Source organism: Podarcis gaigeae (genome assembly GCF_964106915.1).
Source record: "Podarcis gaigeae genome assembly, chromosome: 8".
In the NCBI taxonomy this organism is placed as follows: Eukaryota; Metazoa; Chordata; class Lepidosauria; order Squamata; family Lacertidae; genus Podarcis; species Podarcis gaigeae.
In genome coordinates, this window is record NC_139684.1 from 75505137 (window position 1) to 75528409 (window position 23273).

The 23273-nt window shown below is 44.9% G+C and overlaps 3 protein-coding genes across 3 annotated transcripts in view; all 3 read right to left on the reverse strand.

The window, feature by feature from the left end:
- Positions 1–23273, reverse strand: part of LOC310851730 (phospholipase A2 inhibitor 25 kDa subunit-like) — a 1159037-nt gene that overhangs the window by 74195 nt on the left and 1061569 nt on the right. The gene's annotated exons all lie outside the window — the stretch shown is intronic.
- LOC310850536 (phospholipase A2 inhibitor gamma subunit B-like) lies at positions 1900–13536 on the reverse strand (the record flags this gene model as incomplete). Its single annotated transcript, XM_083752055.1, has 5 exons — positions 1900–3682; positions 4715–4879; positions 5772–5888; positions 8309–8500; positions 13533–13536. 5 exons carry the CDS (start codon positions 13534–13536, stop codon positions 3477–3479), a joined length of 684 nt encoding a protein of 227 aa, XP_083608181.1. The 3' UTR covers positions 1900–3476.
- LOC310851690 (phospholipase A2 inhibitor NAI-like) overlaps positions 20996–23273 on the reverse strand; it is a 28923-nt gene continuing 26645 nt past the window's right edge. The window contains exons 4-5 of the mRNA XM_083754330.1: positions 22384–22515; positions 20996–21354 (exon numbers count right to left, since the gene is read on the reverse strand). Coding sequence (XP_083610456.1) covers positions 21143–21354; positions 22384–22515 — 344 coding nt within the window. The 3' untranslated portion in view covers positions 20996–21142. The remainder of the gene's footprint in view (positions 21355–22383; positions 22516–23273) is intronic.

A 23273-nucleotide genomic window follows, 5' to 3' on the forward strand; every position in this document is an offset into this window, starting at 1 on the left:
CCCCTGACCATTAGGTCCAGTTGTGGCCGACTCTGGGGTTGCGGCGCTCATCTCGCTTTATTGGTCGAGGGAGCCGGCGTACAGCTTCCGGGTCATGTGGCCAGCATGACTAAGCTGCTTCTGGCGAACCAGAGCAGCACACGGAAACGGCATTTACCTTCCTGCCAGAGCAGTACCTATTTATCTACTTGCACTTTGATGAGCTTTCGAACTGCTAGGTTCGCAGGAGCTGGGACCGAGCAGCGGGAGCTCACCCCATCGCGGGGATTCAAACCGCTGACCTTCTGATCAGCAAGTCCTAGGCTCTGTGGTTTAACCCACAGCGCCACATGCATCCCCCATATATGTATATCATATATCGATTAACAAAATACCTTTTGCTTTAACATGTTGCATTAAGGACTGTCCATCTCAACTGACTCTCCAAAATGCTGGGACACCACAGCAGTTAAGGTCCTGTTATCCTCTGTTGAGGTTCGTTCAGCCTGGAAGATCATCGCTCAGCTACGGCAAATGTTCCATTTTGTCCTGGACGTTCCATCTTCGGTGTTCTATAACTGCCACTGCAGCCACAGCTCTGCTTCATTCACATCAGAGCAGATCAGATCAGAGAAGGTGGAAATTGAAACGTTTTGCTTAAGCTGCTCCAGAGGGTAGGGCCCAGACCAATGGATTCAAGTTTCAAGAAAGGAGATTCCCACTAACCATTAGAAATGACAGTGGAACTGACTACTTTAGAAAGTGGTGGACTCTCCTCCATTGAAAGTTTTAAAGCATCTATCAGGGATTCTTAAGCTGTGATTTCTATACTGCAGGGGGTTGTACTAGATGACCCTTGAGGAAGTGGTGTAGCATGGGTTGCAAGTGCCCGGGGCAAAGCAAGGATCCTCGGCACTGCCTGCCAACAGGCTGGAACAAAGGGGAAATAGCTTAGTGACCTACCCATTCTTGACCTTATATCCCATTACAGACCAATAATGCTCTGCAGATTTTCCACCTTTATTTCCCTCCACCCCCACAGCTCCCTACAGATGAAGTCTCGGGTCTGAATGTTTATTTCAGAGCAGCTGCAGGGAACCATTGATGAAAGGTCTCTAGGGAAGTGGGGAAATCTTATTTCCTATTTGGATAAGGCTCCTCATAATTGTTTAATGCTTTTAAGTACTGTATAGCACACAATGCTTTCCCAGTTCTCATCCGCTTTCATGATTCATCATGATGGCATTGCACCCTAGACAATAAACACGATTAAGTCTATTTCACAGTGCCACCAGCAGCAGCACAGTGGTGCAGAATTATGAATTGTTTCAACATCCTAACATGGACAACTTTCATTTCTCTCTCCAAAAAAAGACACACGCTTTGAAAGGCAACCAAATCAACTCCATTTACCTCTTATTTTTCAGTTGCTGCTTTGCTAATGGTGTTTTACAGATTGTGATTGTTTTTCAAGTGATTTGTTAAGAATCTTACATGATTTATGCTGTACTTGCAATGTTCTGTTCTGTTACTGTTATTTATTGTCAGTGTTAGAAACAGAGATATGAAAGCCAGGAGCTAAATGGCACCTTAAATGTAGGTTATGGGTGCAACAACGGAATGTCTAGGTGCACTTTTGTTACAACAAGAATACAAAGCTGAAAATGAATGAACTGCAGCTAAAATATTATGTTCATTTTTCACATGGTCTAGTCCTTCCCCCTGTCCACCCCCTAATATTCTTAAGAGGGTCTCTTCTCCAGGCTTCAGAGAGCAGATGGAAGTGGGCAGAAAAAAGGTCCACTTTTCCTTTCACTCTGCAGTTTTTATCTGAAATCTTAGACACAGTACTGCTCCCAGAGCTCAGAAACCTCTCACGCTAATGAAATTCCCTGTCACAAAATGCGACTAGAACAATGGGAGTATCGAACACTGTTTATTGTTTGTAAGCCGCTTCGGGATTCATTTGACTAGAAAGTAGGCTAGAAATACAAATAACAATATTCCAGTCCACAAGCAGAGCCGATGCATGCTCTTAACATTTACAATGTAGTCATTTGATTGAAAGAAATTGTCAATATACAGTCGTTTATTGTGCAAAAGCAACTCTGCTCCTGATTCCACTTTGCACTTCAACAATCAGTATTGTGACAGGCAAGCATGTAAAGAAATACACACATCATATAGTGGCTCATTATCTCATTACACAGGCCTAGGAAGTTTTATTTTTGAACAGGGTGGAGATTAGGGACAGACAGACAGACAATTAGATACAGTATTTGACAAGTGCAGTCCTATGGTCCCTAAGAGAGCATCTCAGTGACTAGTTAGTTGGGTGGTCCTTCCTTCCTTCCTTCCTTCCTTCCTTCCTTCCTTCCTTCCTTCCTTCCTTCCTTCCTTCCTTCCACCCCACCCTGCCATCAACCTAGGTCCAGGGCGCCTCAGGAATCGCTTGAACCCTTATATCCCCAGCTCGAGCAATGAGATCATCTGCACAGGCCCACCAACTCTACAGGCCCGAGGTGTCTTTGGCCCCCTCCATAATTGTTCAAAGTGGACTGAGCCACCTCCATGTTGAGGGTGCTTGCCACGTGTCGTGCACATGCGACACTACACACATCATGCGACAAACATTGCAGCTTCAGCAGCCGGCTCCTCTGGAGCGCTCAGCCTCCTCTCAACAGTGCAACAATGCAAGCATGGCGCATGCATGAAGTCACACATGCGCACCACATGCCGGGCCCCTCAGTCTTGGGGAAGGGGGCAGCAACCTGGCGCCTCTGCATCTGCATGAGTGTTGTTGCTCATTCCCCAAGTTTGTGAGGTGTGCTTGATGACATCATCAGCCCAGCCTTGTGGAACACTGCAACAGAGTTCAGTAGGTGCCTTTTGTTCCAACTTATAAATGCCTCCTGAAAACCTTTCTATTCCCCCAGGCCTACGCAGGCAATTAAGAACACAGCTTTCCACAGTGGCTAATTGGTGTCTGTTTTTAACTTTTTCGTATGTTTTTACTGTATGGTTTTACGTACTTTGTGGATTTTTAAAAATGAAATAGCAGTCCATAAATATATTTTTTTATAAATATTTGTATCGTTGTCCAACAATATCTGGAGAGCTTCAGGTTCCCCATCGCTGAACTACAGCAGCAAAGGAGTTACTATTCAAAACATGTTTCCTCATCATCTGCAGCATTATAAATGCTACACGTGTGTCCGTTCGCCTTCCAAAATAAAAATAATAAAAATAAAATAAAATAATTGTATTTCAATATTTTGTTGGAAGCCGCCCAGAGTAGCTGGGCGAAACCCAGCCAGATGTGTGGGGTATAAATAATAAACTATATTATATATATATATATATAGGAAGCGCTCTTTCTTTTGAAAATATTTCCTGGAAGATTTTACTCTCTTAGCTCTACGTTCTTCACAAAAAGGCGACATTCTGGATAAGGCCTGAGCGGAAAGGAGAAATCGCTCAGGTTTATCATGCAGGGATCACGGAAGGCCTGTCACAAGCCAGAGCCCAGTGTGGCTGGAGAGGAAAAGTCCAAACAATTCTAGAATGATGCTAGCTGCTCCGGAGGCTAGTACACAATGGCTCGTCTCAAGTAACCTCATCCTGGCAGCGGAGGCAAACTTCTCCATCTGATCACAGTAAGCTTTGTTTGCACACCCCTTCATGACAGTCACAGTGTTCCCTCCTGCAGAGAGAGTTTCAGGAGAAGGCAGTCAACATCGGGAGAACGGAAGGGCCGTGAAACTCTTCTCCCTCTCGATAGCTCACATGAGACTCTTGATCTCAGCGTCGTGGGTTGGAGCCCCACATTCAGCAAAAAGATTCCTGCTCTGCAGGGGGTTGGACTAGATGACCCTCGGGATCCCTTCCAGTGCTACAATTCTCTGATGCTATTCTTAATTCTCTATTTGGCCAAGAACCAGATGCAGGAAGTAGAGAAGCTAGGACAGAGGAGGCCTAGAATAAAGGGTTGCCATCTTTGCTTTGGCAAAATACAGGACAGGACGGGGCGGGGTGGCTGGGGGACGATTTTTTTTCTTCATCCGGTGCTGAAATGACTTCAGATCAATCTCTTGCAGCCTAACAGGGTGGCCCCTCTGGAATTTGGTACACACACATGTAAACACACATACACATGAATTTGTAAATCTGTCTGTGATTGGCTACCCAGAGCTTACATACATGACTGTTCACACACCCTTTCAAAGACATGCATTTGAAGAGGTTCCCTAACTTGGCACAGAGAGAGAGAGAGAGAGAGAGAGAGAGAGAGAGAGAGAGAGAGCTGAAATACAGAACAAAGCCGTATCATTACAGGATGTAGAATTTTACATTGAAATACAGGGCAATCCTGTATGATACAGGACAGGTTGCAACCCTCAGTGGGCTATTGCATATGAAAGCTGCTGTCAAAACTACCCAAGGATGTGAAAAAGGACTTAGGCCACATTCTGGGAACTGTAGTTTGTTGAGGGTGCTGAGAGCTTTTCCTCTCATGGAGCTACAATCTCCAGGGTTCCCTAGGAGGAGAGTGTTGCTTGCTAAACCATTCTGGGAATAGTTAGGAGGCAATTCCCACCACTTCCCCGACCTACAATTCCCATAGTGGTTTAACAAACAAATCCCTCTTCATGTGTAAAGTTGAAAATACACAGAAGAAGCAGGGAAGGGGAGATGTTTCTTATCGGATCACCTTGAGCACGTCAGAGTGACTTACCTGTACTTGGGGTCTGAAACAACTGAGTGCAATAGTGCTCATCTCCAGAACATTCCATAGACTCTTCCACACACACGCCGTGCACAGAATAGCAAGATGGGCATCTAAATCCGTTAACTGTGGTTTTTCTAGGAAGCACTGCAAGAAAGAGGAGACAGGTAGACCCGAGATAAGATAAGACATTTCAACCAAATTATTATTATTTATGACATTTGCATATCACTGTCACACACAGAGAAGTTCTTTGCACCTCTCCTCTGTTCAGAACAGAGTGGAGGCCCAGCCCACTGGTATCCATTGAAATGCAGGCATGTCTTAGGGTGTATCTTCAAGGAACAAGAAGTTAAGCCAGCAGAAGCAGGAAATGAGGAGGAACAGCAAACAGCCTCTCCTGAGAGCCAGCGTGGTGTAGTGGTTAAGAGTGGTGGACTCGTAATCTGGTGAAGCAGGTTCGCTTCCCCGCCTCTCCACATGCAGCTGCTGGGTGACCTTGGGCTAGTCACACTTCTCTGAAGTCTCTCAACCTCACTCACCTCACAGAGTGTTTGTTGTGGGGGAGGAAGGGAAAGGAGATTGTTGGGCACTTTGAGACTCCTTAAAGTTAACGGTAAAGGGACCCCTGACCGTTAGGTCCAGTTGCAGACGTCTCTGGGGTTGCAGCGCTCATCTCACTTTACCGGCCAAGGGAGCCGGCATACAGCTTCCAGGTCATGTGGCCAGCATGACTAAGCCGCTTCTGGCAAACCAGAGCAGTGCACAGAAACGCCGTTTACCTTCCCACCGGAGCGGTATACCTATTTATCTACTTATACTTTGATGTGCTTTCAAACTGCTAGGTGGGCAGGAGCTGGGACGAAACAATGGGAGCTCACCCCATCGCGGGGATTCGAACCACCGACCTGCTGATTGGCAAGCCCTAGGCTCTATGGTTTAACCCAGAGCACCCCCCGCGTCCCTTAGGGTAGTGATAAAGCGGGATATCAAATCCAGGTGCACAGAAGAGAAAAGTCAAAACAATTCCAAACTTTCCCCACAAATTCAGGCCCTTTGCCCTTACCGAATGACCTCTCCAACTGAAGGACACCGCATTCTTCGTAATCAATGGGGCAAGTTTGCCTCTGCCCTTGGCAATTCCTTCCAGTTGTTTCACAACTCCAACACTCCAGGGAAAACCCTTAAAGGAAAAGGAAAACAGGTGTCAGCCGGCTTCTTTAATCGTCAGGACTAAAAAAAAAGCTAATATATTTATATTAGTTATTTTAGTTCATCAAATTTATAAACCACTTGATTGTGTTTTTTTAAAAAAAACCTCATCTCAAGGCAGTTTACAAAAAGAATAAAACAATAAAAAGAGTTTAAAACAGCTTTATAAAACCTTCCAAAAATATTTAAAATCCACGGCAAGTTTTTTTTTAAAAAAAGAACAAAACAAAACATTGAAACACAAATCAACTTTCTGTGGTTCTGGGTAAAGGTAAAGGTAAAGGTAAAGGGACCCCTGACCATTACGTCCAGTCATAACCAACTCTGGGGTTATTGGCCAAGGGAGCTGGTGTACAGCTTCCGGATCATGTGGCCAGCATGACTAAGCTGCTTCTGGTGAACCAGAGCAGCGCATGGAAATGCCGTTTACCTTCCCGCCGGAGCAGTACCTTTTTATCTACTTGCACTTTGATGTGCTTTTGAACTGCTAGGTTGGCAGGAGCAGGGACCAAGCAACGGGAGCCCATTCTGATCGGGAAGTCCTAGGCTCTGTTGTTTAACCCACAGCACCACCCACGTCCCATGATTCCGGTAGGCTTGGTGAAACAGAAATCATTTTAGCAGTAGTCAGAAAGAGTACGGTGAAGGAGCCCACCTGATGTGAATTAGAAGCGAGGTTCGAAGTATTGGTGCTTCTGCACTGAAAGGTCAGCTTCTTTAAAATATCTTGCCCTTCTTACCAAAGGAGCCCAGGGTGTCAAACAACAAGTGATGAATTTGTTTTTTAAAAAACTTAGAAACAATTCCAATGCAGTTGGGAAAGTTCTCAGCTGAAAAGACTTGGTGGAAGAAGAAGAGTTTGGTTTTGATATCCCACTGTTTCACTACCCTAAGGAGTCTCAAAGCGGCCAACAATCTCCTTTCCCTTCCTCCCCCACAACAAACACTCTGTGAGGTGAGTGGGGCTGAGAGACTTCCAAGAAGTGTGACTAGCCCAAGGTCACCCAGCAGCTGCATGTGGAGGAGCGGAGACGCGAACCCGGTTCCCCAGATTACGAGACTACCGCTCTTAACCACTACACCACGCTGGAAGGATAAGGTTTTCAGCAGGTGCCAAAAAGACGACAGAAGTGGCACCTGTTTAATAATCAAGGGGAAGGCATTCCAAGGGGCAGATAGCGCCACACTAAAGGCCCAATTCGTACACTGTGTGGAACGGATGTCCTGATAAGGTGGCATCTCCAGGAAATCTCACTTACAGAGCACAGTAACTGGCTTGGCATACAAGGGGGGGGGGGTGACAATTAGGTTAGGAATATGGGGAAAACTTAAAGGCGAACCTATCCTACGTAAGTGCTTTGCAAAACAATATACAAGCCTTCAGGCCCACTAGCGGAATATGTCGGTTGTTTTAAACAGAGCACTCAGAGGCAAAGTAATGCTAGGAATCAGAATCAATCAATACAATAAGCAAGATATTTGGGGGGAGGCTGGAGGCGAGTGTTGTTTATTCCACTAATGCATTTGAAATATTTATAGGCTGCCTTTAAGGGCTGGAAGTCTCCCAAGGCAACTTTGAGTAAAACATAATAACCTAATAACAAAGCAAATAAATAAATAAATGCTTAAGCACAAAAGTAACCCCTAGCAGAAATAGCCTATATTCCAATTCTCGTCAAATAAGAAAACAATAAATGATATATATAGCTTGAGCACTTGAAACAACACTGAAACCACGGCTCTGCAGTAGCGCCTATGTTTTAAGATTCATATTGTTTGCTCTGTTCACAGGGCATGAGAATGGAGTGTGTCCTTATGTCACTTGTTGTGCCCTCCCTCCCACTTTCCCGCACTGAGCGCTGGTCCACACAGCTTTCGCCCAGGAAAACCCACTGTTTACCACTGATTCAGAATAATCGGTTTTTCTACAGGTAGACGTTTGTTCCGATTCAACAGTAAACAGCGGGTTTTCCCAGGGGAAGCGGAGGGACAAACAAAAAACCATATGGATCAGGGTCTAGAAAGCATGGGACAAACCAAAAACCTCTCTGACCCATGCTTTCTAGAATGAGCCCTGAACAGAACGCTGGGGACCCATGAATCAGGGTCATTTCTTAAGTGCTTCAAGGACTCCGGGGGACACAAAGGTCCCAAATCAAATTAGCATCAAGGTACCAAGTGCCTCTGGGCAAATTATGACAGCAAACAGCTGTCGTCACACTGGGAATTTCGGCATGCCCAGCTGAACCATATGCAAACCTTAAAAAAAAAAGTTTTAAAAGTGGAGGAATGGACAGGAGACCCAGTGCTCAGCGCATACAAGCCAAAGTTTGGTCCTGCACCTCTCTGAGCCCCACCACCACCACCAACCATGAATCACAAAACACTTACCTGCAGGTATGAAAATATAAAGGAGGCAGGTGAGGAAAGCACTGCTCATGGCACCAGACATCTGTTTCAAGACTAGAATCAGAGCCAGGTTTGAAAATCCGTTGCTTGCAGCAAAAGATCTTTGCATCTGAAAGAGCTGGGCTGGTTTATTGCAGACCAACACTTCCCAGAAAGAGAAGGCATCTAAGAGCTCTCCAGCGATCAAGTATATTTATGTGGTTGCCACCTAGTGTCCAAAGGGCTAAAGCGTTTCTCAAAAAAAGGTTGGAACTTGAGCATGTGTTCCCATAATAATAATAATAATAATAATAATTTATTATTTATACCCTGCCCATCTGGCTGAGTTTCCCCAGCCACTCTGGGCGGCTCCCAATCAGTGTTAAAAACAGTACAGCATTACATATTAAAAACTTCCCTGAACAGGGCTGCCTTAAGATGTCTTCTGAACGTCAGGTAATTCTTTATCTCTTTGACATCTGATGGGAGGGCGTTCCACAGGGCGGGCGCCACTACCGAGAAGGCCCTCTGTCTGGTTCCCTGTAGCCTCACTTCTCGCAATGAGGGAACCGCCAGAAGGCCCTCGGTGCTGGACCTCAGTGTCTGAGCAGAACGATGGGGGTGGAGACGCTCCTTCAGGTATACAGGACCGAGGCCGTTTAGGGCTTTAAAGGTCAGCACCAACACTTTGAATCGTGCTCGGAAAGGTACTGGGAGCCAATGCAGATCTCTCAGAACCGGTGTTATGTGGTCCCGGCGGCCACTCCCAGTCACCAGTCTAGCTGCCGCATTCTGGATTAATTGCAGTTTCCGGGTCACCTTCAAAGGTAGCCCCACGTAGAGCGCGTTGCAGTAGTCCAAGTGTGAGATAACTAGAGCATGCACCACTCTGGCGAGACAGTCCGCGGGGAGGTAGGGTCTTAGCCTGCGTACCAGGTGGAGCTGGTAGACAGCTGCCCTGGACACAGAGTTAACCTGCGCCTCCATGGACAGCTGTGAGTCCAAAATGACTCCCAGGCTGCGCACCTGGTCCTTCAGGGGCACAGTTACCCCATTCAGGACCAGGGAATCCTCCACACCTGCCCGCCTCCTGTCCCCCAAAAACAGTACTTCTGTCTTGTCAGGATTCAACCTCAATCTGTTAGCCGCCATCCAACCTCCAACCGCCTCCAGGCACTCACACAGGACCTTCACCGCCTTCACTGGTTCTGATTTAAAGGAGAGGTAGAGCTGGGTGTCATCTGCATACTGATGAACACCCAGTCCAAACCCCCTGATGATCTCTCCCAGCGGCTTCATATAGATATTAAAAAGCATGGGGAAGAGGACAGAACCCTGAGGCACCCCACAAGGGAGAGCCCAGGGGTCTGAACACTCACCCCCCACCACCACTTTCTGGACACGGCCCAGGAGGAAGGAGCGGAACCACTGTATGACAGTGCCCCCAGCTCCCAGCCCCTCTAGACGGTCCAGAAGGATGTTATGGTCGATGGTGTCAAAGGCCGCTGAGAGATCCAGCAGAACTAGGAAACAGCTCTCACCTTTGTCCCTAGCCCGCCGGAGATCATCAACCAGCGCGACCAAGGCAGTTTCAGTCCCATGGTGAGGCCTGAATCCCGATTGGAAGGGATCCAAATGGTCCGTTTCCTCCAGGCGTGCTTGGAGTTGTTCAGCAACCACCCGCTCAATCACCTTGCCCAAGAATGGCAGATTTGAGACTGGGCGATAGTTGGCCAAATTGGCCGGGTCTAAAGATGTTTTTTTAAGAAGCGGTTTAATGACTGCCTCTTTCAGCGGGTCTGGGAAGGCTCCCTCACAGAGGGAAGCATTCACCACCCCGCAGAGCCCATCACCCAGCCCTTCCCGGCTCGCTTTTATCAGCCAGGATGGGCAAGGATCAAGGAGACAGGTGGTCGGTTTCACTCGTCCAAGCAGCCTGTCCACATCCTCGGAGGTAACAGATTGGAATTGATCCCATGTAACAGGACCAGACAGAACTCTAGCACTCTCCCGCCCTGGCCCTGCTCCCACAGTGGAGTCTACCTCCTTCTGAATCTGAGCGATTTTATCTGCAAAAAACTTTGCAAAAGCATTGCAGGAGATCTTGGGGTCCCTACCAGGCCCCGGTGGTACAGGTGGTTCTGATAGATTGCGAACCACCTGAAAAAGTCTCCTGCTGCTGTTTTCTGCAGATGCAATGGAGGCGGCGAAGAAGGCCCTCTTCGCCGTCGCCATTGCCACTTGATAGGCTCGACGTTGAGCTCTAACCCGTGTCCGGTCTGATTCAGAATGAGTTTTCCGCCACCGGCGCTCTAGCCGTCTCAACGATTGTTTCATCACCCTCAGCTCCGGGGAAAACCACGGGGCTGTCCGGGCTCCATGCAATCGGAGAGGGCGCTTCGGAGCCAGACAGTCAATAGCCCTGGTTAACTCCGCATTCCAGCGTTCAGCTGAAAGGCCATCAACTTGGGATAAAGCATCCCCTACCACTCTCTGGAAGCCAATTGGATCCATTAAATGGCGGGGGCGGACCATCCGAATCAGTCCCACCTCCCTGCGGAGGGGAAGGGTTGCGGAGAAGTCCAGTTGCACCAGGAAGTGATCTGACCATGGCACTTCTTTTGTTTCGCTTTTAGTTAATGTCAGATCACCAACATCCGTAGAGGTAAACACCAAGTCTAAGGCATGCCCGTGGCTATGAGTTGGGCCAGACTTATTCAGGGACAGCCCCATGGAGGCCATGCTTTCCACGAAGTCCCGAGCGGCCCCTTGTAAGGTCGTGTCGGCATGGATGTTAAAATCCCCCAGGACAACCAAGCTAGGTGTCTCCAGGAGCATATCCGCCAAGACCTGAAGCAGCTCGGGCAGGGAATCCTTGGTGCAGCGGGGAGGTCGGTACACCAGTAGGAATCCTGTACTGCCCCTATTGCCCAACTTCCAGAACATGCACTCAGAAAACTGGGTCTTCCCAATAGGACGCCTGGTGCAGACTAATGACTTCCTAAAAATCACTGCAACCCCCCCTCCCCGCCCACATGACCTGGGTTGCTGTGCGTAAGAGAAACCTGATGGTCAAGCAGCGGCAAGGACAGGCCCATCTGCTTCATCCAACCAGGTCTCTGTCACACATGCCAGATCAAATCCTCCATCCACAATCAGGTCGTGGATGGCAGTGGTTTTATTCATCATTGACCTGGCATTGCACAGCAACACTTTCAGGTCATGTGGGTTTCCCTTGCTGATTACTGTATCCTTCCGGTCAGGACCAGACCTGGAGGCAGGGATAGTCCTCAAACAACGACTAAACCTGCCTCCTCGGTAATGAATGGTTCCAAGATGGATGTGAGACTAACCCTTCCTATATATTTGAGTCCTAAAAATTTGGGCCATTCTTAATGGGGTGAAATACCATCTGAGTTCCCCCTTCATAAGAGTTTTCTTTAAGGTTCATACAGTTAATGGTGCTCTAAGTTCCAAATCCATTTCCAGTCGACAACAGAAATATTGTTACATCTGTCTTTCTGCCATTGCTCTTGATAAGCACCTGGAATTGAATTTAATTCTGACAGCATTCTGCACAGCTTTCCCTATACACCCTTTAATCTTGAGGATGAAACAAACATCTCAAAAGGTATGCATTCTCTCAAAGGGTCATGTTCCCTTATTAACACATTAGCCATATGTTGTATCTGGAAAAAATGAAACCCTGGTCATTGATCTCAACCCAAATAGAGAGTTTTCCCATACGGGTTAGACCCCTGAAGATAGTGTTTGGGGGTTGGGGTTGGGAAAGAGATTATGTCCCAAAAATGCACAAAAACACAGTTTCCAAATTGGGATATCCCCGGTTTTTCCAGGACGGTTGATGGGTTTGCTGATGCAAGTCATTCTTCTCAGACTTGCCTTTGGCTTACAGAATTCCCACGGGGAACTTTGGGTTACGATCTTTGCAGGGTTATTTTAAAATGAAAGTTGAGAGGCTCTTAACGTTGGCCCAGGCCAACCTCCTATATGTCTGTAATGCCGGGGGAGACAACGTGAAACAGACACCATGCTGGATATTGTCCAGCCCGTAAGTGCACGACAGTGGGAGCTGATAAGAAATGTCAGATCGCAAAGTGCTTGGCTGCACTTAATACGTTTTAAAGCAATATGTTTAGCATCATCCAGATGGAAAGCATCTACTGGTGCTGATCCAAACATTCTCCAGCAATAATTTTGGGCTTGGATGCGGGGGAAGGCCTGGTGGCAACAACAGACAGGATTGATAGGCCTTGATGTCTGACATGGTTGGGCAGATATCAAGGTTCACCCATCTTGGAAGACCCACCGAGACTAATGTCAGCCTTCCTTTTTATTCCCCCTCTTTCCCTCTCTCTCTTTTTAAGATCCAGCGTGTGATAGAAAAGCACCAAGTGATGTAGCATTTTGGAAAATAAGCCTGAAAACTCATTTCATTGCTTATTACATTTTATCAAATTAAAAAAATAAATCACATATGCGTACACTCCAAAACCTAAGTTTTTCTTTGCCCCTCCCCCTCCCCCACTTCCCATCCCGTTTTCCATGGTGTTTTAATTTCTCCCCCTTGTGGCACTCTGTCTTCTCTCATTTATATAATAACCACCATACAATAATCTCTCGTTCCTTCTGTTGCTCATAGTTCAAATCCTGCTTGCGAATTCACCATGCCATAAAATTTTCTGGAAAAGGCTTCCATTCTTCCACAAAACAATCCTCATTCAGCCTGAAAAATCATTTTGATGTGCTCTTCTTCCAGAAAGAAACTTGCCATAGCTTAATAGGAATAATCTTGCTTTTAAAGGACATGACGTCACCTTTGGCAATAAGGCCGAAAGTGAAACAGGCAAATCACCAAATCGGGTCCTCCCTTAAAGAGGGCATGTATTGCAGTGAGACCTGGACAACCAACACCCTGTGTTGTGGGTGGGTACCATTGGTTAGCCACAACGCCAGATTGGTAGGTCCCTTGAAGCTGGGTACAATCTGGCCAATGGGACACAGTCTAAACACTTCAAGGGACCTATTTATGCCCATACACATGACCCAGAGCTTCCTCTTTTGGTGTGTGCATTCAGAACACCTGCCCACCTCTCCCTACTTTTATGAAATTTTATGAAATTTTACTTTTATGAAATGAACATTATGAAAGTGAACTGCAGGTTCATGTTTTAACTTAGCATTATATTCAAACCTAGCCTTTTACTCATACCGTCCTGTGTCTGGACACTTGTGGTTACTTGGAGAAAAGGTGCTTTTCACACACCTATTGCAATTATCTTTACCTTTTATTTACCTTTATTACTGAAAGGATTCCTAGCCCACCTTTTCTTACCACCAACATCCAAGTAGGTTGCAATATATCAACGATGCACCATGCCAAAAATGACAAAGCAGCAGAGCAGTAAAGCAATGTCAATTTTCAAACAAATGCAAAGCACAAAGAGAAAATTGAAATAAGGCTCGGAGAGAACCACTTGCAGACATCCAAACATGGAATAAACTCTGCTTGAGACTCAGGAGAGCTGTACAGACACAGACCAATAATGGCATCTGCCAGTAAAGACACCAACCCAGACCTTCCTCCGTCAACACTGCACTTGTTGGAGGGCAGTAGATGTAAAAATGTGCTTCTAGACCAGAGCTTTCCAAACTTTTCATGTTGGTGACACACTTTATAGACATGCATCATTTCTCAAAGCAGTAATTCAATTTTACTCGCAAACTGGGGGTTAAACTAACTCCTTTCCAGCCCCAGGAGGAGTGAGGGGAGTGTTCGGGCAACACATTGCAGCCAACACCCAAACGTGTTGTTGCAACACACTGTTTGGAAAGCTCTGTTTTAGACTATGGGCTATGGGAGCTCTACAGCAGGGATGGGAATCCCTTCAGCGCACCCCACTGGGGGTCACATGCCTTTGGTAGGCAGAGCCAGAGGCAACTGAACTAGCAAACGTAAAGTTCTCCTTTGCATAGGAGACTAGTTTGCGCACACACACTCAGCCATCCATCTCTGCCTTCCAAACAGGCAAGTTGGAAGAATCATTGGAGCACAAAGACACATTCCAGGCAGCCCAAAGTGCTCAAGGTGGGTGAAAGGGGCAGGGAGGTGTCCCAGGAAGACTCTCTCTTTTTTTTATAAGATATTTATTAAAGATTTTCTTAATACAATAGAAAAAACAAACAAAATAACATATAACTTTACAATAACCATATTTTCTTCGCTTCATTGGACTTCCTCGCGTCTCTCGTTCCTGCGTTCCAAGTTTATCAAACTTTACCCAGCAATTTATCACCTTGTTTCAATTCTTATTTTATAATTTTCCAATATTGTGTCCCTAATTTTAGATAATTTTACCCAAACCTTAAAAGCTTAATTTTAACATAATATTTATCCAGAATTTAACTTCATATTCCTTTCGACTAATTTAATGGTGCCATATTATTTATAATCTTGCATCTTTCTTAACACTCATACAATTTACAATATTTTTGTAAATAGTCCTTAAATTTCTTCCAGTCCTCCTCCACAGCCTCTTCTCCCAGGTCTCGGATTCTGCCAGTCATTTCTGCTAGCTCCATATAGTCTATCAGTTGCATCTGCCATTCTTCCAGTGTGGGCAAATCTTGGGTTTTCCAGTGTTTGGCGACTAGTATCCTTGCTGCTGTTGTTGCATACATAAAAAATGTTCGGTCCTTCTTTAACACCCTCTGGCCGACGATGCCTAAAAGAAAGGCCTCTGGTTTCTTAGGGAAGGTATACTTAAATACCTTTTTCAACTCATTATATATCATTTCCCAGAAAGCCTTAACTCTAGGGCAGGTCCACCAGAGGTGAAAGAACGTTCCTTCAGTTTCTTTACATTTCCAACATTTATTATCAGACAAATGGTATATTTTTGCAAGCTTGACTGGGGTCATGTACCACCTATATATCATTTTCATATTATTTTCTTTCAAGGCATTACATGCCGTGAATTTCAGACCGGTGGTCCATAACCTTTCCCAGTCAGCAAACATGATATTGTACCCAATGTCCTGTGCCCATTTTATCATAGCCGATTTGACCGTTTCATCTTGTGTATTCCATTTTAACAGCAAATTATACATTCTTGAAAGTACCTTAGCAATTCCGTTTCCAACTTCGATTTTTCCACCTGGAATCCTATCTTTTTATCCAACTTAAAAACCTCTTTGATCTGAGCATAAAGTAACCAATCTCGCACTTTGTCTTTTAGTTTCTCCAAACTCTGCAGCCTCCAATTATCTCCATCTTTTTCTAATATTTCCCAATATTTCGGCCATTTGGCCTCCATCTTGAGTCTTTTCCGGGCCTTAGCTTCCATTGGTGATAACCACCTTGGGGTCTTGTTTTCCAATAAGTCTTTATATTTTATCGAGACATTAAACACTGCTTTCCTGACAATATGGTTCTTGAAAGCCTTGTGACTTTTAACCTTGTCATACCACAAATATGCATGCCATCCATAAGCATTGTTAAAACCTTCCAAATCCAAAACATCAGTGTTTTCAAGAAGCAGCCAATCTTTCAACCAGCAGAAAGCTGCTGATTCATAGTACAACTTTAAGTCTGGCAGGGCAAAGCCCCCTCTTTCTTTAGCATCAGTTAATATCTTAATCTTAATTCTGGGCTTTTTGCCCTGCCAGACAAATTTAGAAATGTCTCTTTGCCACCTCCCAAAACACTCCATTTTATCCACAGTCTGTAAAGTCTGGAACAAAAACAGCATTTTTGGCAATACATTCATCTTTATAGCAGCAATTCGGCCCGACAAGGAAAGTTTCAATCTTGACCAACCTTCTAAATCCCTTTTAATTTCTAACCAACACTTTTCATAGTTATCCTTAAATAGACTCAAATTCTTAGCTGTTATGTTTACCCCTAGGTATCTTACTTTTTTAACCACGTTTAACTCTGTCTCTTTCTGAAACCTTTCTGATTCTGAAGGTGTCAATTTCCCCCCCAATACCTTAGTTTTCTGCTTGTTAAGTTTAAGTCCCGCCACCCGACCAAACTCCTCAATCGTAATACCCTTTTCGTACTAGATTCTGGCTCCTGTAGGGTCAAAACCAGGTCATCCGCAAAAGCTTTGAGTTTATACTGTTTCGCTCCGACCTGAATTCCTTCCACCGACCGGTCCCCTCTAATCATGTTCAAGAGCACCTCCAGGACCGAAATGAATAACAAAGGAGAGATAGGGCAACCTTGTCGTGTTCCTTTTTCAATTTTGAACTCTTCCGTCACCACATTGTTCACTATCAATTTAGCCTTTTGTTCTGAATAAATTGCATCTATCCCATTCTCAAATCCCCGTCCCACTCCCATCCCTTCCAAGTTTTTCTTCATAAACTTCCATGAAATATTATCAAAGGCCTTCTCCGCATCTATAAATATTAACACTGCTTTTGTATTAATATTTGTTTGCAAAAGTTCCAAAATGTCAATAATGTTCCTTGTGTTAGCAAACAAATGTCTACCTGGGAGAAAGCCTGCCTGGTCCTTATGAATTACCTCATTTAAAACTTTTTTAAACCTGCTTGCTAAAATGTCTGCAAATATTTTATAATCCACATTTAGGAGGGAGATGGGGCGGTAGTTCTTGAGTTGTGTCTTTTCAGTTTCTAGTTTAGGTATCAGTGTGATGAAAGCTTCTTTCCACGACTCCAGTGCCTTCTTCCCCTCCATAATTTCATTGCAAACCTCCATTAATGGATGTATCAGGTAGTCTTTCAATGTCTTATAATATTTGGAGGTAAGCCCATCTGGCCCTGGAGACTTGCCCAGTTGCATATTCTGAATGGCTTCTTCAATCTCTTGTTGTGTTATTTTATAATTCAGGATTGTTCTATTTTCTTGAGACAGCTTTGGTAGACCATTCTTTATCAAAAATTGTTCTATCTCAACCTCATTTTGCGGCCCTTGAGTGTATAGTTGTTTGAAATATCTCTGGAAACACTTTCTGATCTCCACTGGATTCTGAATATTTCTTCCTTCAATCTCTAGATTTGTGACCGTATTTAGTTTTTGTCTCTTTTTCAACTGCCATGCTAACAGTTTTCCACATTTATTTGCCGATTCAAATGATCTTTGTTTCATTAGTATGATGGGATAGTGAGCTGCTTGTGCGTAAAAGCTTGATCCCTCTGGGGTTTGGCTGGTCATCCAAACCGAGGCACTAACGGAGCCCCCAAAGCATGACTCCGTCAGTCGCTGGTAGAATCTGACAGTGGGCGTCTATGGAATTTACGCCAACATAAAAGCTGTTTGACGGACATACGCCTTCGTGACTCTCTGCGTGACAGTTTCCGGCGAAGGGTGGGAGTTCCTAATGGGGGTTTTGTTACCTCTTCGCTATTCTCACTAGAAGTATCCCAGAGCCTCCCCTCCGCTGTGACTCCTGCACTCCCCCTGCTGGTTCCTTCCTCTGCTGCAGATTCTCTCCTATTCTCCTGGAGCCTGTCCACCACCTGTCCCTCCGATGGCAGTTCCCTGACAATTAGCTTAACTTTCCACTCCACTTCCTGATTTATCAATTTAGAATATTGTGCTTGATAAAGTTTAATTTCTCTCAAAATCTCCTTTGACTTCGGTCTCCATCTTAACTTCTTCTCACATTCTTTAATTTTCTCCAAGATCTTGTCTTTTTTCTCATTCTGTGCTCTTTTCTTTATAGTGTTCTGTTGTATCAGAAACCCCCTCATAACCGCTTTACTTGCGTCCCAGATGATTCTTTTTTCCACCGTAGTGTTCAAGTTTATCTCAAAATAGTCCTTCAAAGCTTTTTTGGCCTTTTTAGTAATCTCCTGATCTCTAAACAAATTGTCATTCATCTTCCATCTGAAGGAACCGGTTGGAGTTAGTCTCATATCCATCTTTACGGCATTATGGTCGGAGCAGGTCTTTGGGCAGATTTCCACTTTTCTTGTCTTGGGTGCCAGACCTCTAGTTATCCATATTTGGTCGATTCTTGTCCATGTCAGTTGGGCTTCAGAAAAGAATGTTCCTTCTCTTCCCAGGGGGTTCTTTGTCCTCCAAATATCAATCAAGTCCATATTGTCAGTCAGTTCAAAAAATGTTTTAGGTAGTCTGCAATCTTTTGTCACGTTTTGGCTATATGACTTATCCATGTTGGTTGATGCCACCCCATTCATATCTCCCATCATAATGATGTTGTCATAGTTCAGATAGTCCAGCATTATCTCATGCAGCTTCTTATAAAATTCCGATTTCCCCTCATTTGGTGCATAGATTCCTAATATAAAAAACTTTTCTCCTTGGTTTTATATCTCAAATGCCAGAATTCTTCCTTGCTCATCTTTAAATAAAAATTTTGGTGACAGGCTCTCCTTTGCATATATCACCACTCCTCTTTTCTTAACTCGGTCCGAAGAGATAAATTCTTGGCCTAATCTTTTGTTTATTAACACTTTTCTGTGGAGCCTAGTCACGTGTGTTTCTTGCAAGCAAATAATGTCCAATTGTTCTTTTTTCAATACATGAAATATTCTTCTCCTTTTTTCCGGGGAATTGGCGCCATTGATGTTCCAACTCAGAAGTTGCAGAGACATACTGGACAAATCTGTTATTCCTCTGCTGGTGGTGTCTTTTTGTCCTGATCTTCAGACCCCAAAGGTGTAGGTGTAGGTGCAGGCGATGGTCCAGACCCTGAAGGTCTCTCAATCCCTTTCTGAAGGTCCTCTCCGTAGGCACTCAAAAATTTTTCTTTATCCTCGGCTGTTTTAATTTTCACCTTCTTCCCTCTGAATGTAAAAGATAATCCTTGGGGAAATTCCCACCTAAAGACAATTGAGTTGCTCCTCAGCAGTCTTACTAACTCAGTGTAGGTGGATCTAAGGTCCAAAAGTTGTTTTGGGATATCTTTATAGATCTCTGCTCTTCTATCCAAAATTTCAAGTGACTTTTCGTAATGTAGGCCTAGTATTTTGTCTCTTTCCTCCTTAGATCTCAAGGTAATCAAGCAGTCTCTGGGCCTGTCTTTCCTTGTTAATTTTCTAAGTCTAAAAGCAGTCACAATTTTAAAGTCCTTTTCTTCCTCCAAAGGCCAAAACTTGGAAAATTCTTTTGTCAGGAACTCAATTAAATTCCCTTGTTCAAGTTCTAATATTGACTTCAATCTCAAATTATTTTCCCGAGCCCGTAATTCTATCATAGACAGATAGGCCTGCTGTTCTCCAATTTGCTTATGCAATGGTTTTACCTCCTGCTTTAATTCTTCAGCTTTTTGGTTGGCTTCCTCTGCCAATTTTCGGTTTTCTGCGGTGGCTTCAAATAATTTGCCAATTGATTGTGCATTCAAAGTAACTTGTTCAGTTAGTTTATTAACACTGGCTGTATTTTGGTCAATCTTAGCCGTTTGCTCATCCGCTTTTTTATCCAAAGCTTCCAGTTTTTCAAAGATTTTATCTAGTACTGAGGTGGATCCTCCTGCTGCCATATCTTCCAGCAAAGGTTGCTCAATTCCTTCTTCCCCTTCCAAAACAGCAGGGACAGATGATCTACACAGCTGTGAAGTTAAAGTCAAAGTTGTTTGTTTAGCTTTCGCTTTAGCTGCTCTTGTTCTCCCAGTGCCACTCATTCCAATTCTGTCTACTAGTCAAGGTCAAACTGAGTGTGTTCCAATGGGAATCCACCAGCCCAGAGGGTAAACAACCAAATAGGAGGAAAGGAAAGAGAAAGCAAAGTCACATACAATTGTAAATCCAAACTCCTCTAGAGGGAGTTCAAATATATTTTGAGGGAAGAAGCCAAATTGTTAAAATCAATTGTTCAAAACTCCAATCATTTCAAAGTTCCAATACTTCTAAAACAGTGTCCAAACAGCCATTAATTTCCAGAGAACCTTCAGTTTTCCTGTAGTTAGCAGAGTTGGTCTTAAAAGCACAACAATGTCTCTAGCAAGTGCCAGAAAAGATGATTCAATATAACAGTTCCAATAACACTCAGCTTGTAGCAAACCAAAATAACAAAGTGTCAAAGTTTGCAATCTGACAGTTCTGTTAAACAGGCAGTCCGCCTGCCTGGGTTTCTCTGTAGAGGTGTAATTCCAAAAGAAGAGGTGAAGCACAGTCCATACTAAAAAGTAAATCACTTAAACAATTAAGTCCTAAATCTCCATAGAAACAGCTCCAGTAGATGCACAGATTGATTGCTTTTAGCGCCTCTTCAAAGGCTCCAAGCTTCAAAGTCCTTTGCTTTAGATCTTAAGCAGAGGTGGGAGACGGACTTCCTGGTTGCGTCTCCCGCTTTTAGCCGAATTAACAGTAATTTAGCCTCCAATTCTTTCTGTCTTTTCTTACTCACGGGTTGCTGCTTTTCGAATCAAATGTTCCCAGGAAAAAAGGTCAGCGCTCACCGACAGCGGCTATGCGGCTTCACTCCACAGAAAGAGCGATCGACTCACAGCACTGCGCCAGCCCTTCCACGCTCCGAAACCCCTTACGGGGTCTCTTCTCCGTTTCGGGGGGTGCTTCTGGTGCCCGCCGAGTCCCCACGACCACAGGCTTTCGCTGCCTGTGGGTTTCCGATGCAGGTCTCTGCTTCGCCGTAGCGGACGACCCGTTTCCGCGGAGCTCCCCCTTCACAACTAGAAGAGGGCAGCCATTGCCGTTCGCGCCGCCTCCGGAAGACTCTCAAGGACCAGACAGACAAGACTGGAGAGTTGCATTTGGCCCTTGCTCTACAGCATCTGCAGGTGGCCCCAATAATAGCTGCAAGCAAGCAGCAAAGAGGAATAGCTCAAAGCGGATTCTCCAGTCTCAGCATCAACTGGGGAATCAGGCAAGGAGCTTCACCAGCAGCAGCATGTTAAGGACTGGGAACAGGAGTCCGAGCGATCCCGGGGTGGCACTGGCCGCCCCATCTGTGCATTTAGTTGAGCTGTCTGGTTGGATCATGCCCAAAGGCAATGGGTCGCCCATTTCCATTGCTTTGCAGGCAAGCTCATTTGCACAGCCCTTGAGGAGGGTGGTGGTTATGGTTTGTCCTTCTGCAGAGAGAATTGAAGGAGATGACAGTCAATGTCAGGAGAGTGGCAATGCCCAGTGAGTTCCTTCTCTTCCTCTTCCATTTGTGTAGTGGGCACTCAGTGGCTGGCTAACCTGGGCAGGAGCCAAACTCAACAAGTGGGATGCTGGGGAAGGGAAGTTAGGGCACTTGAGGAACTTCAACTGGCCTGCCCTTGCATGAAGCAGAGAAGGGTAGTGCTCCCTTTCTTTCTTACTTTCGTTCTTTCATTCTTTTGTTTTTTCGTTCTTTCGTTCTTTCTACACAGTTAAATGAGGGTGTGGAGGGGAGAACACAAGGGAGAGGGAGGAATCACTAAAAACTGCAAAATGCATTTCGAATCACTATATCAGCAATGCATCTAACATGGCTGGATCAGTGCTTTAGGCAAAGCCTGAAGGAAGCAATGACTTTTAAGCCACCTGTCATGGATGCTTTAGTTGAGATTTCTGCATTGCAAGGGGTTAGACTAGATGAGCTTTGGGGTCCCTTCCAACTCTACAGTTCTATATTTCTGTGATTCTAAGCAGATGCCAGAACGTGCCTGCCTGATGTACACTGGGAGCACATTTCAAAGGGTGGGTGCCACCACACCACAGGCTCGGGTCTGAAACCAGACTGCGATTAGTCTAGGGCAGTGGTTCCCAACCTTTCTTTTTTTTGTCATGCCCCACCTAAGCATCTCTAAAATCCTGATGCCCGCCCCCTGTGACATATAATTCTTATTATTCGAAAAGTGAAGGAAGCCTAAAAGGCCAATCACTGTTAATAAAGCCTTTTCAAATTGCCCCCCCCTTAAAAATCAAATTGCCCCCCCTGTGCAGTGTGTTGGGAACCACGAGTCTAGATGATTTAGTGTCTTCAAAGAATGTCTGTGATTGTCATCCCACCACCGCCTTGGTTACCTTCTCTAGAGAACAACCTAGGTGAGGGTCAGGCCATTCTGCCACAAGATTCACACAAACCACATCCCTCCAACATCCCCTCATATGAATATGTGATTTATAGTTACTTTCATTTGTAGTTCCAGATATCGCTAAGCATTTGGTCTCATCTCCAGCACATTTGATGAGTTTGCACTCAGTTCCATCAGGTAGGCAAACTGAACATTCCTTTCCATTCAATGTGGTGTTTCTCCTTGGCTCTGAAAGAAAGGTGAGATGATCAGGCTTGGGATGCAAGAAGAACAGCGCGGCCAAAGGGATTGGGAAGAAGACTGCAAATATCAGCCCCTTCCTTCAACAGGCCACTTTTTAAGTGCCTCCCATTCTGCCAAGTGCCTCATATGGCATGTTTGGTAGGCAGAGTATTTGTTGCCATCTTTGGCTTCATACATGGGGAACCATCTTACCAGAAATGTCAACCCCTTTCTAGGTGGCTCCTATTCTCACAGATGTTGGCAAAATATATATAGGGTTCACCAAAGAAATCCTAACTGATACAGGCTTTAAGTGAAAAATTAGGACTATAGTAATACAAACGTATATAGAGCTAGCCTCCTAAAAATCAGAAAGAGGTTGCACTTTGATGCTGCTGGACATCATCTTTTCCACACACCAGAGGCAAATTTAGGCAAGTGTAACCACTTCAGTTGCAGCGGATGCATAATGATAATTATGATGTACTTTAGAATGGAAAGAAAGAATTGGGAGGGCACCAATTTTGGTAGCACACAGGGCACCACTGAAATTTGGGACTGCAAGGTCTGCCATTGTACACACCCAACTTATCGTTCTTGGCATCTGTCTGTCTCGAGAGGCAATGGATTACCCTTCCAGGATGAAGTCAAATCACTGTATTAGCACCCCCAAAGTGACTTCTCCAGGGCATCAACCTAGGCAGTGTGCATAGAGGTCCTGGGCTTCCCAGATGACTGGACCCACCCCCCTCTTGAGCTCGCTG